Here is a 26,046-nt window from a genome sequence, read left to right on the forward strand (position 1 = left end):
GTTTAACACAGGCACGCACACAAAGTTACTTATTGTTAATGTCAATATTATATTAATTAATTTAAAGCGGAGCGGTTGGGACGAGATGTCACCATTCACGTTAGTAGACAAGGTCGTCGGGCGACCTCAGTTGACATACTGTGCGCGGGAAAGGGATTAGGATATGGGGAATAATACCGTACCACTTGATATGTTTATAAATGGCGCGAACAGACTTACAATTAAATTAGTGGGTATTTTTTTTTCCTTCGACGTATGCAACAACCGAACTTCACTATAATTATTATTAATTTAACTTAATATGAATATTTTATGTAAAACTTGCAATGATTATGAGTTTCTTGGGATAAATCCAACAAACAATTGCAAAATAATTTTGAATAAAACTTAGTTGTTCACGAACAGTTTGACAGATGGCCGGTACACTATTTGTAATGTCGATTTTTGCAAGTAATACACCACTAAACTGTACACAAACAACAATCGACACAAATTACACTATTAGATCACTAATAACAATATTGAAATTGTAATATTTGTCTGATAAACAATTAAAATTTATTTATTATTACGGCCAGCTGAAAATGACAATTGTCGTCGGTGTTGCAAGTCGAAAAAAAAAAACATAACATATATTAATTTACATAATCCAAATCACCCAAAAACATGAACAACCTTTTAGAGTAACAAACAATTATTTGGCGGTGATTGACTTCTATGAGTCAGACTGTAACATATCACCATCACAATGTAAGTTTCCGATCTTATGAACATTGCATTTTTTTTTATACCTCCAAAATAGAACTTGACATTTCTCATCATGAACATTTTAACGGATAAATTTAACATATCACATTACAAAAGGTAAAACTTAATTACCTACATATATAGAGAAAAAAATATAAAGGGAAAGTAATATTCTCGTGACATAAAATTAGAACAAAATCGCTGCCTGCCTTCACCTAACCAATAGAAAATAACAGGTCAATATTATTCAAGTGGGTCTAATCCCCTCAATACTACTCCTACTATTTTACTTCGACGATACTCTTGATTTACCAGAGAATTATTTTAATATAACATAATTCATTGAATTTCAGTTATGATTTACTTAATAATACCATCAGCTCACTGGTCAAGTAATCTGTTGCACCCTTTGAACCCTGTACATTTAGGGGACTATAAATGATTGTAGATACTGATCTCAATTTTCTTTACAACACCAGTTTAACATAAACCAAAACCCACTGTTCCAGATTAGTGTGAAATAGAAATAATCTTTATTCAAATAAACTCAACACAAGCACCCTTGAGCATTCAAGTTTTTTTGAATCTATCGCTCATTCGGAACGCAGTTTCATCACAAGAAGAATAAACAAGAAACCTGTGTGTTGCTCCTTTAAATAAATATTGATTTACTTATATTTAATTAACTTATATTTAATTAACAACAAAGATTAGGCATGCGGCAATCAACATAAAAACCGCTACGCACTAATCTCCGTTCAATCAGACAATATTGACAGCGCTATGAATTTCAAGTTAGATATTTTCTAAAAAACACTGATTTATAAATGATGACATTTATAAATTCTTCAATTTTATAATAAGCCTTTTTTTTACAAAGAAAATATTTTATGACACATTTGATTTCTTTTTCTGGCAAATTGAGTACAGACTCCGGGAGTCCGTTGCAAAACCCTGCGCAATCTCCATAAAACGAATTACCAACTTTCGTTAAACGAACGTGAGTTTAGTAAGCCTACTATTCACTTTATATTTAATCGATGGTATTCGTAGCCACTTCGGCCATCCAACGTTATCGAAGGGCCTCATTCGATATTATCATAACAGTTAACATCGGGTAATATAATAAAATTAAAATCATATAAAATTTAGTTTGAGATAATTTACATACTTAAAATATGAAAGTTGCCACTGACAACTACACATTACATTTCAACATCATGAATTCAGTCTTTGTTATATTTTTCCGCCTTAAGTTGTATCACTTAATTTTTCACACCAGGTACTAGTCAGCATCTCTGCAAACACGGCTGCCTAGCTAATTAGTGAAATACCTGTTAAAACAAAACATTAAAAAAAATGTCACCGCTTGCCCACTATGAGCTACGGTCTCAACAGATCTGGATTTTATTAGACTCAGCCACCGCTTGCCCGCACAAGGAGCTACGGCCTCAAACTGGTCAAATTCTCATTAGACTCAGCCACCGCTTGCCCACACAAGGAGCTACGGCCTCAAACTGGTCAGATTCTCATTAGACTCAGCCACCGCTTGCCGCCACAAGGAACTACGGCCTCCAACTGAAACACATCAAATATTTAACAACTGGTCATTTTCTCAATGAGGCATTCACCGCTTGCGCACGCAAGGAGTTACGGCCTCCAACTAGTCATATTCTTTATGGTACTATGCTATTTTTACTTCAGCCTCAAGTGCTCTACATTGCAACTCAACTATGGGTTATATGCACTCCCATCAAATTTTACTATTACTTTTTATTCTATTACATTTCTTTATGAACTGGATTTCCTGGTTCCATTTTACTATTTCTCCAACGCTTTAAAGGACTTTATAACATTTAATCATAAGTTAATTCAATTTAATTATGTACCAAATTCGAATTATATATCTGGTTGATATATATCTATCAATTTCTGAACGAACTTGCAATATATTACTACCACATACCCTACTCCTATTATTATCTACCAAATCTTGAGTAGCATCAACAAAAAGCGAGTCGTTCGTTGTACGTCGCATTGAGCACACGCGGATCCCCATTTTCTCCGTGAACTAACGTATACGGAACCATCAGCCGAGATCTCAGCGCATTCATCTCATCAGTATATCATCAAATCTAAATCACCATCATTTACCTTAAAATCCATAAATCGTATTCATAGTCATATGATTATTATATTAATCTCATAATTTCATCGAAGTATTGCAAATCATTTTTCATTGTCATATCAACCGCCCGTTCTATTAGCCATTTTGCTCATAATTCAGCTTGTCATCGATTGTATCACTAGCATTCCTTAATCTTTCAGATCTATTACGTTCATGTACAACTCTTCACCGCGTATATTTACCGACTATTTTCCATCGAGGTGTATCAAATTTTACCTTGTGATCGTCCTTACTACAATCTTGCAGTGTAACTATCTTGTACACCTCGAGCGCTTTATTTATAATATTTCTAAAGTGTCTGTATACGGTGTCTGGGTTCTATAAATTAACACCTCTTCTAATTTCCCACTAATTACAACACATTTTCTAAAATATTCTGCGTATTCGGCTGTAACTTTCTGCTTACTAGCAGACCATGTTATCAAGCCATTAGTTATATTTAAATTCCAGACACATAAAATCAGTTCTGAAAGGATTAATTTCAATTTAAACTATTTAGTTAGTACAATAGTCAATCCGATTTCTCCAAAGGGCGTTCAGCCACACATACAAGTGCATATAGGTGCTCAGACTAATCTATGGAATCAAATGCCCAGCATTTGATTGCGTTGATCATTACTTATAAAAATTTTAACTTCCGTCGTCGTCAAAGACAACGCTTTAAATTTAATTCAATCTTATTTATCTGATGAATATCAACCAAATATTTGAAAACAACATCACCGTTATTATTATAAACTTCCAATATCTCTACACCTGTAATTTTGTACAATTCAACATTAAAACACCCTCACTTATTTAATACATCCGTTCTCGTATGCTATGCAAGTGACGACATCAGTTCTTATATGTTGATGAGTTCACTATTAAAAGCCTTAGTTAACACTTTTATTTTACTTCAACTCAACAATTATGTCAAAAGTTACAATGGTCTAAATACAACACATCCAATCTCATATTCAAGTCAATTGAGTCAACATGTATACCAACAATTCTTACATGCTCGTTAATTTAGCATTATACGCTTCGATTATTCTTTTTTTTTTTTAATCAATTAAAATTTTAATAGATACAATATCTCAAGATTTAACAAAGGTTAACTAGAAATTAATAAAATTGGCAAAACCATCTACAACAGTAATTTATAACTGTAAACTGTAATCCTTAACAATATTTAACTTTCTTATATCTTAACTTTCATTTATATCCTCTAGTAACTTTTCTTATATATATTCCTGGGATTAAATTGACAGATATAGCCTTACTTCCACAACTTATATTCTCTCTCATTTTATTTGCATTGGATATAAAGGTCTCTTAAAACAGTTATAGGTTCAATAGGATCCTTTCAACTTAAATCTAGTATACCCATGTACACTTTTCAAAACTTTAATGCTCATACATTTAACAACAATCAATTGTCCTTTTGATTTTTTTCTTTTAACTACCTGTGCTTCTTAAATTTGTATTCACTATAATACCATTATAATTAAAGAACAATGGCTCAGCTCGCAAACATTTTCTCAACAAATACTTCTCTATAACATCTAAAACTTACAACTTAGACCATGCAGTATTTATTTTTCATTCTACATATATGCTATTCATAAAGTAGTTTATTATCCATCAGTAAACCATATAAAAATCTCATAAATTGCGGCAGTATCCATATTCATAAACCAGCTCGTCCATACTGACTATCCACGTCTCTCCCTATGGAAGTTTGCATCCAGTCTTTTCCTGCTGTTTCTTTTTTTTTTCTTATGTCATCTGCTTATCTTTTTTCTGCTGTCCTACTTTTCTTTTGTCTGTCGTCTCTGCCATTTTCTTATATATATATATATTCTTTGGCTATCACTGGTCTCTTGGCTTATAAATTTTTCATTTCATTATATGGCGTCATACAATCCAATCAATCACAATACTATTTAAATGTTAAATAGGCATTACTATATGTATTTATACCTGTACATATGATACAATCTTCTTTTGAATCATCTCTATATATATATATTTTTTTCTTCTATAAATTATACTGATACTGTGCTTGTGAATCACTGTTCATCCCAACGGATACCAACATCTCACTTTCAATCTAAGTTACATTTGCAGTGATTAACTTGTGTTCACAAGATATTGAGGATTTTTCCTATTCTTCTTTTTTTTTTTTTTTACTTATATATTCCTGTCATAGCTATACCGAAATCGCCATGCACTGTCCTCTACAGTACAGTAGATTCACAGAAGATAATTGGAAGTGTGGCACAGTATAGGAGTGCTATCTTCATAAAACTGACTAACTTCAGTCTCATCCTATTTGGTAACAAAGTTATATTAAATAAAACAAACCACATGCTTATAAGGGCACAGCATAAAACACCAACAATCAGTGTTCGATATGCTCAGTTTTTAAAAATATTGAAAAATGGCTTGATAATGATGGCGACTCACCGAATTATTTCACCACCTGGTGCATGTCCCGGGACTCGTATTTATACACACACTAACACTGTCTGATGTTATTGAATAGTTTACACAGTGAAGTCCTTAGTTTTGTTCACTTTAATTTGCTATTTGAATTAATAATTGAGACAAAGCACTCGCAGCCGCGTTCTCGATCTTGATGTTCAAGCGACAGTGGCGCTCAGTGCGCATGCGGCCGCATGCGTAAACTCTCGAGTTTGTTCGAGTACAGGTGGGCGGGAGTTTTTAAAATCAAGCCATTATTACAAAACCCAACATTTCCCCCCACCGAAATCCGCCAGGATTTCCCAGTTACGATACCAAGTGGAACTTGAATTAGTTTAATAAAGTCCCTAATAGGTATGTGATATAAGTAAATAAATGCGTATAGATATCAGTGTTAAAAATATTGAATATATAGATATACTTAGAGATAAGTGGACTGTATAAAATTTATAAATATATTGTATTTTTTTTTTTTTTTTTTTTTTTTTTTATAAGTATTGTTAATCTGCATCCTGATCCAATGGAAGTGGACTTACTTTAGAAACCGGACGTGTAAACTCGTGATTATTAGCTGTACGTATAGTGATCACACGTACTATGCCATCAGGACCTTTATGTAATTTTGAAACGCGACCCAATGACCATTTCAGTGATGGTGCATCGGAATTTATAAGTACAAGATCACCGATATTCAGATTACGACAGTTGGTAAACCACTTTTGACGATGTTGTAAAGTATGTAAGTAATCTTGTCTCCAGAGCTTCCAAAACTGCTGTGACAGTTGTTGGACCAACTGCCAACGGTTCAGATAAGAGACAGACAAATCTGTAATATTATACTCGGGGACTGTCAAGAGTTCCCGACCTATAAGAAAATGAGAGGGAGTCAGCACCTCAAACTCATTGGGGTCGCTAGACAAGGCACAGAGGGGCCTTGAGTTAAGGACTGCTTCGACACGAGAAAAGAGTGTACTGAGTTCTTCAAACGACAGAGCGCGAGTGCCTATAGATCGTTTCAAATGCAATTTTGCCTGCTTGATCACGGATTCATAAAGACCTCCAAAGTTACTTCCAGCTGGGGGATTATATCTCCATTTTACACCTCGAAATAGAACCCCATCTGACAGACTATTCGAATTTTTATTAAGGAAATCTGTAACCTCTTTCAGTTGTTTTCCAGCAGATATAAAATTAGTGCCATTATCTGACACTATAGAATTACAAAGGCCTCGTCTTGCCGTGAAGCGGTCAAAGCATGCGAGAAAGCACTCTGTACTAAGAGAAGACAAGACTTCCAAGTGTACCGCACGTGCGGTGGAACAACAAACGAAAACGCACAAATAACACTTCGATGTGCGAGCATTCTTACGGGTGGATTCCTTAATAAGAAAAGGTCCGCCTATGTCTATACCTACTGTATGAAATACATGAACATCTTGAGAGCGATATTTAGGTAAATCACCCATTATAGGCTGTCGATTTGTAGGAGACACCCTAAAACAGGCTACACATTTGACTGTGCGTGATCGAATAGCGCTACGTGCTGAAACGATCCAATATTTTTGAGTAATCAAACTTTGAAGAGTTCGAGGACCCACATGTAAATAAATTTTATGATAATAATCAATAAGAATTTTAGTAAAATTTGTACTCTTTGGCAGAAGTAACGGATGCTTCTTCGGATAACTTAAATTTGATTGAGAAAGTCGACCCCCCACCCTGAGGAATTGACTGGAATCTACGAAGGGGTTGAGCTTTCTTAACGAATGATTACAAAGACCACCCTTTGATAAAGACGAAATATCGTTTGAAAAATGACGTGTCTGAACGGCTTTTATCAAGCTGTCATGTGCTTTCCTAATGTCAGCAATTGAAAGTGATCTTTTCGAAGCAGTGGATTTGCAGTTATCAATAAAAAGATAGCATCTTGCTACAATATTGACCAATTTAACAAAATTTGAATACCTTTCCGTAAGACTATAAATTAAATTATCTGAGTCAGGTTCTGTGGTAATAAGTACTGGCATTTTTGTACTCTTAAGTTCAGGTGGATTAACATCACGAAATTCATCAATAGTCTTAATAGGCCACTGTGATGGGTCCAGATTAAGCCAGTCAGGCCCGTTAAGCCATTCATGCATAACAATTAATGCTGATGGTAAGGCACCGCGAGAACAAATATCAGCTGGGTTAGAAGCACCACTCACATGATGCCAGCATTGACTAGGTACACTATCATTAATTTTGGACACCCTAGTTGAAACAAAAGTTTTGAGACTTTGGCATGGCGTGTTGAGCCATGACAAAACAACGGAAGAATCGGTAAACAACAAGGTGTCATTAACTGTTAATCGATCATGTAGAATTGACTGGGTATATTTTACTAATTTAGCCAACAAATGAGCAGCCATTAGCTCTAGACGGGGTATGGTAACAGTCTTTAAGGGCGCGACCTTAGATTTAGCAATAACTAGACTGTTTTTACTTTCACCATCTGCGTTATTGGATCGAATATAAACAACCGCGGCATAACCAAGAGTCGAGGCATCGCAAAACCTAGAATCTGACAATAATTATAGCGAGATACCTTGATATGGCGATCATGTTTTAATTTTGATAATAATGATAATTCATTGACATATGTCCGCCATCGAGCTTCAAGGTCAAAAGGTAAGGTTTGATCCCAACCTAATTGTCGAGCCCATAGTTCCTGCATGAAGCACTTTGCATAAAAAACACACGGAGCCGCAAAACCTAGGGGATCAAATAGTCGACCAATCTGGGACAAGACTGTTCGTTTTGAAATGACAGGATTAGGCGAAGTAGTAGCGAATGTGAACATATCACTCGCTGGCAACCATTGAAGTCCCAACACCTTGATAGACATGTTGGTATCATCATCGAATGCAACTGGCGTTTCGCGATGAGCCTCATCCAGGTGCTCCACGACTTCAGGACAATTGCTCGACCATTTTCGGAGTATAAAACCACCAGCCTTCAAGAGATTAATTAGGTCCGTCTGAAGCGCTATCGCCTCTCTGACGGTAGCTACAGACCAAAGCAAATCATCCATAAAAAAGGCCCGTTTTAAAATGGGTGAAGCTAACGGAAATCGCTCTACTTCGTCATGCGCTAAAGTATGAAGTACTTTAATAGCTAAATATGGACAACTAGCAACGCCATATGTCAATGTATTCAACTGATATATTTGTATAGGTTGATCTAAAGAGTAACGCCATAAAATATGTTGATACGGACGTTGACTCTCATCGAGAGTTATCATCCTATACATTTTACAAACATCTGCAGAGAGACATATTTCATGAAGACGAAAATTTATTAATAGTTCTACAATGTCAGCTTGAAGTTTAGGACCCGGTAACACCAAATCATTCAGCGAGTTATTATTTGAAGTCTTGCCAGAAGCATCAAATACTACGCGATGAGATGTCGTGGTGCTTGTTGGCTTGATGATGCAAAAATGCGGGATGATATATTTCGAATCCACGTTCTGGACATCACCAAGACAAGTCATATGACCGAGATCCTCATACTCGCGCATAAATTTATGATACTGAACTTTCAACTCAGGATCTCGTTTCAGTTTCAATGAAATCGACGAGTTGCCATTTGACGTGTGGAAAAATCTTCAAAAGACCGTCACCCCACCGGAGGGACTGAACTTTCAACTCAGGATCTCGTTTCAGTTTCAATTCCAAGTTATGAAATCGACGAGTTGCCATTTGACTCGAGTCGCCTAATTCAACCGAGGGACGAAACGGATACTTGACTACATATCTACCCGAGTCGTCGCGTCGATAGTCTTTCAGGAATAGACTCTCTGCTAATTCCTCCTCTGGACTACGGAGAGGTGTATCAGTCGGCATATTCTCAACTTCCCAAAAGGAGTGCATTATTTGATCGAGATTTATGGAAAGTCCGCAAAACGTACCACTCCGACTGGAGTCAGCAGGCAGTTCTCCGTCTCTGACAGTATCCGTATGATTAAGCTCAACCTGTCCCAATATAATATATCCAAATATGGAACCCATCGCGACAGGCATCCCTTGGTAACGAGAAAATATCTTATCGCCATTGTAGATATAAGGAAATAGATCACTAGCAATTAATAATTCGACTGGCGCAGGTTTATAAAAATACGGATCAGCTAACGTTAAGTGCTGAAACTCCACAACAGTCCTCTGAGGGAGGTGCACCGTAGGTAAGTTACCTGTAATAGCTGAAACGATAACCGCATCGGTTGACAAGATAGGACCGGTACCGTGTAGCGGCTTAATTTTACATGTACTTAAACCATATTCGCGTACTGGGTTACCACCTAGACCGCTAGGTTTAAAATTACATTTACGTCTCGACAGTCCGAGGCGCTTGATACAGTCTTGAGTTATGTAGCTCGACATAGCGCCGCTATCTATTATAGCACGTACGGGTTGGTACTGGCCCCAACAATCTGCGACGTGTATAACTGCGGTGCCGAGCAAGACAGTCAAGTCCGCTGAACATGTCAATGTAACCGCACTAGGATTCGAACTTGCAACAGAATCAATGTGCAAAGTATGATGATGCTTTTTCTTGCAGATCGTACAACGTACCTTAGATGGACAGTCGTCAACAACATGCTCTCGTAAACAATTTTCACACAGATTCATTTGTTTAATTTTGTCGAGACGCTGCATCGGAGTCAGGTCGTTGTAGTCGATACATCGATATATAGAATGCATCTTTTTGCAATACAAACACTCAATGGATTTATTAGATTTTACAGAGTGATTTGTATTGACAACAGCTGACGACAAGGAAGGCCTTGTACGTCGTAAATTTGAATTATTAGAATTATAAGGGTCATTGACCTTTGACTGGCTTTTTGAGTACGTTACACTTCTAGTAGTAGTGGAATTTGTAGCACTCATTGACATCTCGAGAACGCGCACTTGCTTTTCTATAAATATAATTAAATCACTAACAGTAGGTATTTCGTCCTGCTCCAATTCACGCTCCAACTCACGCCTGGTCACGGAGTCGAGATTACGCAAAGCAACATAAAATAACATAAATCCTGACAAGTCGGTAATATCAAGTAACTGAAGTGCCTTAATATTTTCTTGAAACGTCTGTAAGAAACTATTAAGTCCAGTGACTGATTCATTTACTAATGGTTTAAATTTGAAAATATTATCTAGATAAGTAGTTGCCAATGCCCGTTTATTCTCGTACCGTTTAACCAACGCGCTCCAAACTATCTCATAATTGTCCGATGTAACCGGCATCGACTTAACAATCGTCAACGCATAACCACTGACAGCTGACAACAGATAGTAAAATTTCTCAATATTTGCTATGTCTTTGTTATTGTGAATTAGTCTAGAGTAGGTATCCCTAAAGGTCGGCCAACTTTCCAATCGGCTGTCAAAGGGAAAAATCTCCAGTTTGGGTAACCTAGGTTTAACACAAGCACTAACAGCATCGCTGGATTGTGTATTATTTGTAGTATTATTTTTATTCAAACTATCGGCAACACTACGAATGAAAAAATATATCTCGTCAAAACTAGCTATCTCTTTGTATGAGGGAACATAATCAGGAAAGAATTTCTTTTTCAAAACTGTAATATTGAGAATACTATGTTCGAACTTTTCCCGCCATGATGACATTTCAGTACAACGAACATTAAATTCGTTTGTCAACTCAGGTTTGTCTCGAACATTTTTTGAAATCTGATATAAAGATTGCAATCTCAAGAAACACATCTCTTTTGCAGTAATATGTGGTTGCACCAACTTATCATAATCCTCCTTGGTGGATTCACCGTCAAGTTTAGGGGGCATTTTTATGAACGTTTATTTTACTTGATTTATTGTAGGTCAATAGCACAACGCAAGACAAAACGCAATGGCGGCTGTATGTCGTGATCAATTTTACGCAAATAAATATGAAATTAATATGATGAATTACTACGTTTGGAACGGAATTTTATATTGGATTAGGTTATATACTTTATAACAATGGGTTTTAACGAGGTCTCACACTTATAACTTATGTATTAACTGAGATATAAACGAATAACTTTTCAACAATAAGGTTGGTTATTTACCGGTTTTATATTATAACCAAAACCTATTAAATATGTGTATTTACCTAATGTAGACCAATAAATACGTGTAAATAAGTATATATTTAGTTGTATTGATTTCGTAACTGGTCAAATCCAGGCTCGAATGGCCAAAATGTTCGATATGCTCAGTTTTTAAAATATTGAAAAATGGCTTGATAATGATGGCGACTCACCGAATTATTTCACCACCTGGTGCATGTCCCGGGACTCGTATTTATACACACACTAACACTGTCTGATGTTATTGAATAGTTTACACAGTGAAGTCCTTAGTTTTGTTCACTTTAATTTGCTATTTGAATTAATAATTGAGACAAAGCACTCGCAGCCGCGTTCTCGATCTTGATGTTCAAGCGACAGTGGCGCTCAGTGCGCATGCGGCCGCATGCGTAAACTCTCGAGTTTGTTCGAGTACAGGTGGGCGGGAGTTTTTAAAATCAAGCCATTATTACAAAACCCAACAATCAGGAATTCTCATAAATATATAACGGTTGTATAGAATGGGAACGAATTTCCATGCATGGAAAGTTATGCAGCCTATTAATAACCACATTACCAAGGTCATCAGCAAAGTTTTCTAGAATATCCATATCTCTTTACTTTCCTAACAATCTTGTCTGTCTGTGTCTCATAATTTTCCTCTATAATAATTTTAAAGCTTATGTACTTTGAATATCTTAACATTGCCTCCCACAGAGACTATTTAATAATAACTAATTAATATACAGAAACTTCATTAGTCAAATCATAAATTATTTTATAATCCTGTAGTATACAAATACATAAAAGGTAAGTTACATAAACCATTTAAAAATAGTATCCAATTTTTCCTTTCTCCTCTATTTCACCATATCACAGTTTACATGTATTCACTTAATTCTCTCCCATCTGTCCATACCTATATACAACAAAAGAGTGCTATGCACTCATTTATTTCCATTGTCCTGCCATAATATCTGAATTATAAAGTTTATTATCCAAATTTCACAATTCTAGACCACACTGTTTGACACAATCCATGTGCTAACTTCAAGATGAGTTCATTATTAACTCATGAATGCTTTAAATCAGTTATTATCATCTTCTGATATATATATTTATTTATATTATTATTCAATAATATATTCTATTTGTTTTTTTTTCTTTATTATCTGTACTTCACAAATATATAATACAATTTGAATTTAAATAATTATGATTTCCTCCTTGGTTCACATTTCAATTCCAATACAGATTTAACAATGAATCTGTCCACTTTATAGTTTCTTAGTACTGTCATTCTACAAATGACACTAAATAATAAAACTCAATGGATAACTTAAGCTCAGATCCTTGCAGCAAATCTTCAGTTCATTAGCTTATGCAGTACACAAGATTGGACAATATAGCAATACATTGCAATATATTACAATAGTCAATTTTCATTATTGTGATAACAATTGTCTAATGTTGTACATATTCATATTATAAAATCATGACATTTTGTGCAATTTACTGTATGGAGAGTTATAACTCATCAAAAGGCAAATACTCTCACTGTTGCGACTCAATATATATATCCAAACATTCTGTATGTACACAAATATTAACTTATTTCCAAAAACTTTTATTCGTATTCATAACACAAATAGTAAATTTAAAGACAAGCTTGTTGCTCAAGTATTGCTTAGAAAATTCAACAGGTTTCTTGTACAATCAATAATACAATCAAGAGCCAACAACATTCATTTCTGGCTTTACCAAAAGCTTTTCTTTAGATCAAAAGACAACTTCATAAATTATAAAACTAAACTAAAGTCAACAGGTCTTTTGTACAATCAAGACCCAACAACATCCATTTCTGGCTTTACCAAAAGCCTTTCTTTAGGTTAAAAGACAACTTCATAGTTTACAAAACTGAACCACGTAAGAATAGTCTTACCTGTAATCTATCACTTACTAACATATCACATATTAATTGGGTGCTTATAAATTACAACAATCACTTACTAAACATTGTCTCAACTGACAAATGTACATAGCTACAGGTACCTGCACAGGACCTTTAAGTACCTTTATTGATCAACAATGGCTGCTAAGGGCCATTCTAATGAATTTCAAGAGAAGCATCAAAGAAGTGAACCAATTGCTCAAACATATAATACATTCTATATGAGCATACATATAATATATAATTCCAGCATAATATGACACCTTTGAGGAATTCAATATCATTTCTAGGTGCTTTATCAACACATTAATAATCAATATCATATGATTATGATAACCTTGAGGATCCTAATAGATCTCAATTGGATATTATACTAAATAATGATTAAATAAGGAACTATTAATAATAATAGTTTACAGTTATTCGGTTTTTTTAACATTGGAGTTTACTACCAATTGTTAGCCATTGCTATATATATGTATATTTATAAAATTCAAAACACAGCAAGAAATAAATATAATAATTGTACTATCAGAGTTAAGTACTATTTTCACTGAGAGCTTCACAGCTAATCATGAGATAGCATCTAAAATGTCTTTAATATGTAATATTATGAAATATAACATGTTATGTAGCTTGTATCAGTTTATGTCAACAATATACTGTGTCTATCTATATTAATATGCTTTATTAATTCATTAATAAACACATATCAAAGTATCAAGCAATATAATATATATATGACAGTATCTCAATTTGGGAAATAAACACAATCAAGACATATACCTGGACTATGCCTGTGATTGTCATTTATCTGAAATGGGATCATCAAACATATATGTGTACCTATGTAAAGAAATAATAACAATTCTTCAATTCAATTCATGTAGAACAAACACACAAAACTGAACAGTAAGTTTGACTAATTTACTGTGAATTAGCAACAAACTCAGCAATACCATTACACTGTTTATATGTATAACATGGTATGTGTTCTCATGTTCAACCTGTATGTCAACATAGTTAATGTAACTGTTTCTAATCTGTTGATATCCTATCATACTCTATCATAGGCATTAATAACATAACAATAGTTACTCTGTATTTTAAACTTAATGTATTCATAATACTTCTTTCTTAGGTATATTGTATACCTCAATATCGTGCTACATGTCATGTCATTACTCTCGCAAGTTATCGTACATACTAAATCTATTTAATATGTAGAAAGCAATTCATCCAAAAGTTCAATAAAACAAGTGAGATACTGCGTTTAATGGTATGCGTGTTATTAACGTAAATTCACTTACCACAACTTCTAGTCAGAATTACCTTACGGTCGAATTTGTAGGCGGGATTGGTACCGCTTCTGAACTTTTATAATCACTAGTATCCTGACGACTTAGGCGTAATGCCGGTTAGTCAGGGAGAGAAACACCTCAATGCCTACAATATTCACAATTACCTATGTCAGCACTGCACTAATTTGGTTCAAATAAAAACTCAAGCTTACTGTCGAAAAAACTCAATTTAATGTTTTTCTTCAAAGACATATGGCAAACAACAAAAACGAAAAGGTAGCGAGAACTAATTTTCTCTGTGGCGCCATCTAGTTTAATTTATACGAACTAACATCTTCATCTGGGTATTACTATTAGACATTCCGCCCACCAAGAACTAGTTCTTATATAATAATAGAAAATTAACCAAAGTTTAAAATTATACAATAATATGATGGCCGCCCACCGTAACAAAGTAAGAAAACAAATATAAACAAACTATTAACTAAAATATGCAAGTTTACATAGCAAATAAAATAACTAAAATAAACGCTAACATAAAAATAAACTAAATATCCATATCATTGAGTATCTCAGATTTAGGCAGGAAACATAGTTTATTGCACGGTCTTTTGAGATAACCATTTTTTGTTTTTACTGTAACAACACGAGTAATGTTGTCTTTCCCTGTGTGCTTCTCGACAATTACACCAAGTAGCCACTTCGCTGGTGGTAGATTCTGATCCTTAATTATAACAACATCACCATTCTCCGGTTCACTTCTTTTCATAGTCCACTTAAATCGTTGATTTAATGTTACAAGGTATTCGTCAGACCATCTCTTCCAAAAATCATTTAACATTTTTTGAATCAATTTCCAACGTTGAAGGCCCGTGACATGCTTTTTAGAGTAATCTTCATCTGGAATAAGGGTCAGGGGTTCTCCAACCAGGAAATGACCGGGAGTAAGTGGTAAAGGATCGTCTGGACTATCACTCAATTGAGACAGTGGTCGAGAGTTCAGACATGCCTCTATTTGTGTAAGTACGGTAGATAGCTCCTCGTATGTCAGTGTAGTCTCTCCTATAACTCGTTTTAGGTGCCCCTTTGTGGAGCGCACGCCGGCCTCCCAAAGCCCCCCAAAATTAGGAGCTTGGGGTGGTATATAGTGCCACGTGGTCCCTTCATTGGCCAATAACGAGGAAACTTCTTTTGGAAAATCTGATACTGCTTTATTAAACATTGCTCTTAATTCCTTATCGGCACCAATAAAGTTGGTGCCATTGTCACTGTATAAATCCTTACAGTAACCTCTTCTAGATACAAATCTTCTAAAAGCTGCTATAAAGCCTTCAGCTGATAAATTAGAAACTGCTTCTAAATGAATTGCGCGTGTAACCATACAAATAAAAATACAAATATAGCCTTTATATGACTTTAAACCGCGACCTGGGGCACATCTGATTTTTATATATCCTGTAAAATCTACACCTGTAGATTTAAATGCTCTTTCAGGTTTCAGTCTTACTGACGGGAGTTGGCCCATAAAGATATTTCTTTGCTGTCGCGAATATCTAATACATACAGTACAATTTCTGTAGCTCTTCTTAACGTGTTCTCTCGCTCTTAATATCCAGAACTTTGATCTTAAATAATGAAGCATCGATAATGGTCCTCCGTGCAATGTTTTTATATGTGCATCCAAAATTATTAGTTTTGTGAGATGACTTGTAGCGGGCAATATCATAGAATGTTTTTTATCAAAACTTTCTTGAGAATGCATGATGCGACCACCGACTCTGAGAATACCATTTTCGTCAAAAATGGGACAAAGAGTATGCAATTTGCTGGATTTAGATGTAGATCCTTTTAATTTTAGCTGTTGAATATCGTCCTTAAAATATATATTTTGCGTTTCCTTTACACATAATTCTAAAATCTTTTCCATTTCTTCTGATGTTATACATTCTGGAATTACCCTTAATTCTTTTGGTATTTTCCATAATGATACTCTTTTGCAATAAGATAATACTCTCAACATTTTCTGTAAACTTGAAAATCTTGTACACAAAAAATCTTCCTCTACTCTCACTTCAATAGTCATAGCTTTAATAGGCCTTTGTTCCTCTGTAGTTACAAAATCTTCTGGCTTACTTATTTTATACTCATTTATCTCCTTTAGCCAATCTGGCCCATACCACCATAATTTGTGATTGCTTAATTCCTTTGCTGAAAGTCCTCTTGAGGCACAGTCAGCAGGGTTGTGCTTAGTATTGACATAGTTCCATTTGTCTCGATCTAGCATAGTCAATATCTCTGATACTCTATTGCTCACAAACGTCGTCCAACGACTTGGCTCACCACGAATCCACGCTAGAGTCACAGTAGAATCCGACCAAGCGTATAAATTTTCCCTTGCAATACTCATAACTTGTGATACTTCAAACATTAATTGCGTAGCAAGAAGTGCTGCGCACAACTCTAGTCTTGGTATTGATACTTCCTTCTCTACGGGCGCAACTCTTGTCTTCGCTGTTATCAAATGTACTATAGCATAGCCTGATTCGTTTTTAATTTTGATATATATAGCAGCAGCAAATGCTGTTTGTGAAGCATCTGAGAATGCGTGTAATTCTACTTCATCCGTTCTTTTTACTTGCAGCCATCTTGGGATAATTATAGCTTTAACGTTGATTAAATCCCTTCGAAAGTCGAGCCACATTTTCAACAATTCAGGTGAGAGATCATCATCCCAAGCCAAGCCAGATTTCCATAATTGTTGAATATATATTTTAGCAGTAATAATCACTGGCGCGATCCATCCCAAGGGATCATACAATCTGGCTATATCAGATAATACTTTTCGCTTTGTAATCGGCATTTCTGATACTGGCAACTCAAGTGTATATTCAAAATTATCAGTATCTTTATTCCAACAGATCCCTAGTACTTTTATCATGTTATTTTCTTTAAATACCACTGACTGATCTGATCTCTGTTTGTCAGTTTTAATATGATTTAGCAATTTCTCACTATTAGTACACCATTTTTGTAAATGAAATCCTCCAGCCAACATCAATTCTTTTAATTGTTCATAAATTTCAATACTTTCCTTTTCTGTTTCACTACCAGACAGTAAATCATCCATATAAAAATCGTGTAATGTTATCTTCGCTGCTATTGGATACTTAGACTGCTCATCAATAGCTAATTGTTGGAGACATTTTACAGCAAGGTATGGTGCGCAAGCAGTGCCAAAGGTAAGTCTTACTAGTTTATAACATTTTATTGGCTGATTTGAATTTGATCTCCATAAAATTCTTTGACAGTCTGTATCATCATTATGCACACGAATCTGTCGGTACATTTGTACAATGTCAGCTACAATACAGTAAGTATGTTTTCTCCACCTCATTAAAATATGCCTCAAGTCTTGTTGTAGTTTAGGACCTATCAAAAAACAATCATTCAGAGAAACATTATTGCTTCCCTTGCAGGATGCATCAAAAACGCATCGTACTTTGGTTGTCTCTTTATCCTCCCTTACAACTGCATGATGGGGGAGATAAACTGCTTTAGAACTATTCTTTTGTTCAGTAATTTCTACCATATGACCTTGTATAATATAATCTTCGATGACGTTTACATATTTTTCATACAAGTCTGGATCCCTTTTCAATTTCTTTTCTAATAGTTGAAATCTCCGTAATGCAATGTTTCTAGTTTCACCTTTAAAACATTGTGGATTTTCTTCTTTAAAAGGTAGTTTTACCATATACCGTCCGTTATGGTCTCTGGTTGTCGTTTTTTCAAAAAAGTCTTCACATGACCTTTCTTCTTTTGTAATTTTCTTTTCTATACTTTCTGGCCCTCTCTCTATTTCCCAGAACTTGGCTAAGAGTTGATCTTCCTTCACTTGTAGATGAAGATTGATAATTCTAGGATTTGATTGATTAATATTATTAATTCTTCCCGATAGTATCCAGCCTAATTGCGTATTTTGTGCAATTAGACTACGTTCACCTGGATGTTTTTTAAGACCATTTAAAATTATTTTAGTTAGTATGTCAACACCCAAAATAATGTCTATTTTGCTAGGTACTCCAAACTGAGGATCTGCCAGTGATAAATTCTCAAGTTCTGGCCAGTCCGTGATCAAAGTTGAATTATTAGGTAGAAAAGATGTCAATGTACTCAAAACATATGCGTTAACAGGTATGGAAAGTGAATTAAAGCGTGATCCTAGTACGAATGACACCATACTTTTCGTGCGAGTCTTTCCATCACCCACTCCACTTATAAGACCGTTTACGGCAGATCTTTTAAGGCCCAAAGCTTGCACTGTAGCTTCGTTCACGAATGATGCCTCGGAACCTTGATCAATTAGCGCTCGTACAATTTGACAATATCCATTGCTTGATTTAATCTTCACTAGAGCTGTTGCTAATAATATTTCGCCTTGTGTTTCTTGTGCAAAATGAGTTGATATTTTAGTTTCCTTTTCATTAGTAACTTGCTCATTTGGCTCCTTGCTTTCGTTAGGAGTTGATTCTATTTTTCTCTCAAGGTGCAACAAGGAGTGATGTCGTCTGCCGCAACGTCGACAGCAAGTTGATTGACGGCAAAACTTAACAGAATGATTATGTGCCAAACAGTTGAAACACAGTCTCTTTGATTGTACAAACTCTGTCCTTTCTTCAGGAGACTGGTTGCCAAATTGTTTGCACTGATATAACATGTGTGGTCTGGAACACATAGTGCAGATACTATTACGTGTATTGGTTGCTACATTTTCAATTGCAGAATGAAAAGATTTTTGTTTGATTATTTGTTTATGTGGAGCAATCATTTCTAATGTCCTGAAGCGTGTTTCTAAAAATTTGGTTAGATCTGACCAAGTCGGCAATGTATCAGAATCAGATTGGCTTACATATACTTCCCACTGCTTCCGTGATTCTTGATCAAGTTTAGAGACAATTAGATAATTGATGATGACATCCCAGTTTTCAATTTTTATGCCTAAATTATTTAAGGACTTCAGACACGAGTTGGTTGTATCCAATAATTGTTTCAAACCAGTTGCCGATTCGGTCAGTATATTTCTTTGTGTAAATAGTTTCTTCATTATCTCATTTGTATTATATCTTAAATTGTTATATCTTGTAATTAATTGCTTCCATGCTTCTGTATAATTGTTCTCTGTGGTTGACAAATTTTTAAGCAGACTAGCTGGCTCTCCGGATAGGCTGCTCTTTAAATAATGCAGCTTTTGTACTGCACTTAGATTTCCATTTTCATGAATGAGAGAGACGAACATGTCATGATAGGCCTGCCAGTCTTCGTATCCGCCTGAGAATAAGGGCAAATTGATTTGGGGTAGCCTCACCTCACACGATGATGTAGTGGGCTGAGTAACTGTACTATTACTCTGCTTTGATGCCACAGAGGTTGTTGGTAGAATTCGCTTAAGATCGTCCATCAATTTAACCTTGTATTCCAAATAAACATCTTCAAAATCATCGAACATTTCATTTCTAAAATACAGTAGTCTTTGTTTATCTTCGGCTGTAATCTTGGCAATAATTTCTGTATGTTGATTAAAGAAGACTGTATATAATTTCTCTAAATGATCCATTCTAGCTTCAATAAACGATTGTGTAATTCTCTCTTTAGGTGATTTTTTGTAATTTCTGAATGCTTTTTTCAAATGTTCTAATTGATCTTCTTGTTTCAAACAATTTGACTCCATTTTGAAAATTTAGTATCGAATAATGCACTTGAACACGAATAATGCACTTGAACACGAATAATGCACTTGAATTATTGTTAAGCGATCTTTATTTTTAATTGTTCATGTGTTTTAATAATCGTTAACAAAGTCTTAGTATGATAATCACTGCTAGAAACAACATTAAATTTCTCTAAGATATAGTTCAGCAATTTTCAAAGTCAAAGACAGAAGACATCAAATTTTACCAAGTGTCTAAAATTGTTCACTATTTACTAAGTTCAAAGTTTCAAACTACACAGAAATTTTCTAAGTGTTTTTTAGTGCAAATTATTCTAAGTGTTTTTTACACTGTAATTTTTCTAAGTGTTTTATTTTTCACTGAAATTTTCTAAGTGTTTTTTAACGAAAATTATTCTAAGTGTAATTTTAATCCAAATTTTTCTAAGTCTTTATCACTGATCACAACACTTCTTCTTTTTTCCACTGATTGTTCACTTTACTCACTATTTTCTAAGTTCTTAAAACTGTTTTTCCCGGGTTTCGGCACCAGATGTCAGCACTGCACTAATTTGGTTCAAATAAAAACTCAAGCTTACTGTCGAAAAAACTTATTTTAATGTTTTTCTTCAAAGACATATGGCAAACAACAAAAACGAAAAGGTAGCGAGAACTAATTTTCTCTGTGGCGCCATCTAGTTTAATTTATACGAACTAACATCTTCATCTGGGTATTACTATTAGACAACCTATCTCTTATTTGTTTTTATAATAATATAAACACTTTCGCTCCAACTCCCGCTGCCTACGTTCAATTATCCGTCATCCACTTGTCAATGTCATATAGATTACTTTGGCTCTGGCCTCTGACGTTCCGTTTCAGGTTACATGATTATTGACTTTACCATTTTTAATTAATGGTGTGTCACACGATAGTTAACAGTACATACACCAAAATAACATATTTTACAATTTTTGTCTGTCTGTCTGTTTGTTCCGGCTAATCTCTGAAATGGCTGGACCGATTTTGACGGGACTTTTTTTGGCAGGTAGCTGATGTAACAAGGAGTAACTTAGGCTACTTTTATTTTAGAAAAATAAAGTTAAAAACTACGTGGACGAAGTCGCGGGAACAGCTACTGTATAATATATTAGAGATACCTACGTGTTTTTTTATTGATGACTAGCTGTACACGGGATTTCGTCCGTGTGGAATTTCACTTTATTTTTCTAAAATATAAGAAAATAAATTCCACGCGGACGAAGTCGCGTGTACAGCTAGTTGTCGGTAGTCTAGCGATTTATCTAGCACACCGCTTTGATTCCTGCTTGGTGGTCGAGGGTTCGATTCCTCGCACGCTGCAAACATTTGTATTTATGAGTATGATTGTTTGTAACGGTCTGGGTGTTTTCTATGTATAGATAATATATATGTATTTACGAAAAAAAATCTTTGTATTTATATCAGTTGTCTAGTACCCATAACATAATCTTCAGCTAGCTTAACTTGGGTCTAGATGAAGCTTTGTGAATTGTCCTGCGATTACTATTATTACTATAATAAATCTTTTCAAATCAGCCGATGTTTATTTTTGCCATAATACGTGCTGTTACCATGTGATAATATTACGTACGTACTTATTACTGTTTTAAATGTGATGCGTTCATTATTTATATTTCCTTTGAATTAAAGACAAATGTATATATATATATATATATATATATATATATATATATATATATAAACACCTCTTTGGGCACTTTGTTGATCACGCCACAACCTACACACTTGCTGATTCCACCTTTTGCACTGAATAACTTGACTCCTATCGCGTATATCTCAGGCGGTATGGCAACGTCGCATTCTATTTTGCGATGTGGCCATATATATTCGTCGATAGTACGATATACTCGACACATTTTTTACTAATAATTCGTGCATGACTGGCTCCGAACGGCTAAATTTTTGGTATACACAAAGACTTTTTGGCTCTGAATATATTCCAAAAATCAATTAATTATGTTGATCACTTTATATACTGGTCCTTACTGCGATACTTATTTTCATCCGAATATATATAGATACCGTAACGGTCTATCAATTATGAATTTATTAATTTACTAATATTGATATTTTATATTCGCAATGCTCCATACATGCAAGCTCCAGCAACGGTGGAGGCAGGGTCCCCCCTGCACCGTACACCGCACCCCGCGCACACAAACAAATTAGATATTTTTTGAATACACAAAGACTTTTTGGCTCTGTATATATATTTCAAAAATCAATTAATTGTGTTGATCACTTTATATACTGGTCCTTACTGCGATACTTATTTTAATCCGAATATATATAGATACCGTAACGGTCTATCAATTATGAATTTATTAATTTACTAATCTAGATATTTTATATTCGCAATGCTCCATACATGCAAGCTCCAGCAACGGTGGAGGCAGGGGGGAAGCAGGGGGACCCTACACCGCACCCCGCGCACACAAACAAATTAGAATAAATTAAATTCATAAGATTATTTATATATTTCGACTGCCTCGGTGGTCACACCGCTTTACATCCGATGGTCGCGGGTTCGATTTCTCGCACGGTGCAAACATTTGTACTCATCGGTCATCGATTGTTTTCATCGGTCTGGGTGTTTTATATGTATATTATATATGTATTTACAAAATAAAAATATCTATTTATATCAGTTCAGTATCAGTCTGTGTTAATTGTCCAGGGCTATTTATTATATTTTTATAAACGGTTATCTTTTTCCATCGCACCGCTCGCTATCGACAGTGAATTCATAGAAATGTCACTCTAAAAACAAAAATAGTTTTGTGTTTTGTATTTCAAATACTAAATGCAAAATAGGTATTTTCAAAATACTTTTTCAAAATAAAGTACCTTTTGAATTTTTGTCTAAACCTCAGATATTTTATTTATTTTAGGTATATCAATCATTACATAGTGTAGTATAAAACAAAGTCGATGTCGCATCTAACAGTACATAAATAAAGAAAGAAGACTTTTTGGCTCTGATACCGTAACGGCCTATCAATTATGAATTTATTATACCTAATCTAGATATTTTATATTCGCAATGCTACATACATTGTAATATCCGCCTCCATTCATTGTAACGGTGGAGGGACTAAATAGTTGAATAAAACTGAATAAGCACTTGCTCCACTCTATAGGTACTGCGTCGTCGTCGTATGCTGTTCATTTTTCACTCGTTTTGGCGCCAAGAGAGGGTCACATAGTCGTGGTCAAGTTAAGAACTTATAATTTAATTTTGATAACAATAGATACAAGTAAAAAGTAGGTATTATATTAATGTACGTAAGTACTGAACTTAAAAATATTTATTCTTTATTGTACATTTGAAAAACTTAACACTTAAGGACTTGTACATATACACGTACATACTGCCATTTTCTCTTAAAGACATCCAGAGAAGCACTATTTATCAAATACGCGGGGTGCACCGACCTTTGACCTTATAACAACTGATTCGCGCGTAACGAATTACATTGCTACTTTTTGGTATTTTATAGTGGATATGTCACTATAAAATATTATTATTTCTTTAGATTATGACATAATAACATAGTTTACATGATTTTAAGGGAAACATACGATAAAAAAAATTCCCGTAAAATGTAAAAGATAAAAAATGGTTATTGTTGGTTATCCTTAAGAGATAGACATATACCATCATGGACTTTTTTGTTGACCTTATTTTGATACATCTCTAAGCACTAGACAATACGCATTTTCATTAAACAGTATTGTATTTTTTTTATTTCTTTAACTTTAATGCACAAACAAATTTGTACATGTGGCGGACTTAATATTTTGCCGCGTTATTTACCAGGCAACCATGAGTGGTGCAGCGAAAGATTATTGGCGGTGCACTAATATAAATAAGAAATGTCAAAAAAAGATTTATAAAGATAAGCAAAATATACATTTCTATAAAAAAATAACAATATACATACATAAATATATATGTAAATATAACCCATAAATGTATAAATAAATACATAATGATCCGATAATCAAATTATAAGTACTGTCTCAAATTGAAAGTAAGAAAAACAGAAAATATAGAGAGAACTATAGGGATATAACAGAAAGATGTGAAAAAAGGAGAAGGACAGTAAAAAAGTTACAAATTTAAATAATGTTCCCGCAATTTCTGTTTAAATGAATTTATTACATTATTATATATATTAGGCATACGACTAGCCTTATGACTGTTACTTTTTTTTTAATCTATACATCTATACATGTAAATAAAATTGGAGTGTCTGTTTGTAATATTGAAATAACCGTTTTTTACTACTTGCATATGAATATAAATACGGTACATACACCAAAATAACATATTTTACAAGTTTTGTCTGTCTGTCTGTTTGTTCCGGCTAATCTCTGAAATAGCTGGACCGATTTTGACGGGACTTTTTTTGGCAAGTAGCTGATGTAATAAGGAGTAACTTACGCTACTGTTATTTTAGAAAAATAAAATAAAATTTCACGCGGACGAAGTCGCTGGGGCCAGCTAGTCTATAGATATACCGAGATTTAATATTTAAGTTGCTATTATGTTGTTGACAAAATTTTACTGTAATGTTACTATTACGTTATCCTACACAATTTGTATTATTTTGGATGAATAAATAAATAAACAAATAATAATCTATACATATAAATAAAATTGGAGTGTCTGTTTGTAATATTGAAATAACCGTTTTTTACTAGATGCATATGAATATATATAAGGTACATATACCAAAATAACTATTTTTATAATTTTAGTCTGTCTGTCTGTCTGTCTGTTTGTTCCGGCTAATCTCTGAAATGGCTGGACCGATTTTGACGGTACTTTTTTTGGCAGGTAGCTGATTTATAAGGAGTAACTTAGGCTACTTTTATTTTAGAAAAATAAAGTTAAATTCCACGCGGACGAAGTCGCGGGAACACCTTATTTTTAATAAAAACATCTTTTTTGTGGTACTTGAGAATGTTGAAGCCTGTTGTTTGTAATATTGAAATAACCGTTTTTTACTACTTGCATATGAATATAAATACGGTACATACACCAAAATAACATATTTTACAATTTTTGTCCGTCTGTCTGTTTGTTCCGGCTAATCTCTGAAATGGCTGGACCGATTTTGACGGGACTTTTATTGGCAGGTAGCTGATGTAATAAGGAGTAACTTGGGCTACTTTTATTTTAGAAAAATAAAGTTAAAAACCACGTGGACGAAGTCGCGGGAACAGCTAGTGTATAATATATTAGAGATACCTACGTGTTTTTTTATTGATGACTAGCTGTACACGGGATTTCGTCCGTGTGGAATTTAACTTTATTTTTCTAAAATATAAGAAGTTAAATTCCACGCGGACGAAGTCGCGTGTACAGCTAGTTGTCGGTAGTCTAGCGATTTAGCTAGCACACTGCTTTGATTCCTGCTTGGTGGTCGAGGGTTCGATTCCTCGCACGCTGCAAACATTTGTATTCATGAGTATGATTGTTTGTAACGGTCTGGGTGTTT

At 34.5% G+C, this 26,046-nt stretch overlaps 3 protein-coding genes across 3 annotated transcripts; all 3 read right to left on the reverse strand.

Annotated features, from left to right (window-relative positions):
• Positions 1–7,874: 7,874 nt before the first annotated feature.
• LOC131854041 (uncharacterized) lies at positions 7,875–8,966 on the reverse strand. Its single transcript, XM_059205160.1, has one exon. The coding sequence runs from the start codon at positions 8,964–8,966 to the stop codon at positions 7,875–7,877; it is 1,092 nt and encodes a 363-aa protein (XP_059061143.1).
• A 25-nt stretch (positions 8,967–8,991) lies between these two features.
• LOC131854042 (uncharacterized) lies at positions 8,992–11,250 on the reverse strand. Its single transcript, XM_059205161.1, has one exon. The coding sequence runs from the start codon at positions 11,248–11,250 to the stop codon at positions 8,992–8,994; it is 2,259 nt and encodes a 752-aa protein (XP_059061144.1).
• Positions 11,251–15,315: 4,065 nt separating this feature from the next.
• LOC131854043 (uncharacterized) lies at positions 15,316–20,496 on the reverse strand. The gene has a single exon (XM_059205163.1). It carries the CDS (start codon positions 20,494–20,496, stop codon positions 15,316–15,318), a length of 5,181 nt encoding a protein of 1,726 aa, XP_059061146.1.
• Between the last annotated feature and the right edge of the window lie 5,550 nt (positions 20,497–26,046).

Source organism: Achroia grisella, unplaced genomic scaffold (genome assembly GCF_030625045.1).
Source record: "Achroia grisella isolate CSIRO2021 unplaced genomic scaffold, CSIRO_AGI_Agris_v1 utg922, whole genome shotgun sequence".
Lineage (NCBI taxonomy): Eukaryota > Metazoa > Arthropoda > Insecta > Lepidoptera > Pyralidae > Achroia > Achroia grisella.

Bases quoted from the DNA above. Each gene is read 5' to 3' on its own strand.
- LOC131854041 (XM_059205160.1), bottom strand. From the start codon at position 8,966: ATGCGCGAGTATGAGGATCTCGGTCATATGACTTGTCTTGGTGATGTC.
- LOC131854042 (XM_059205161.1), bottom strand. From the start codon at position 11,250: ATGCCCCCTAAACTTGACGGTGAATCCACCAAGGAGGATTATGATAAG.
- LOC131854043 (XM_059205163.1), bottom strand. From the start codon at position 20,496: ATGGAGTCAAATTGTTTGAAACAAGAAGATCAATTAGAACATTTGAAA.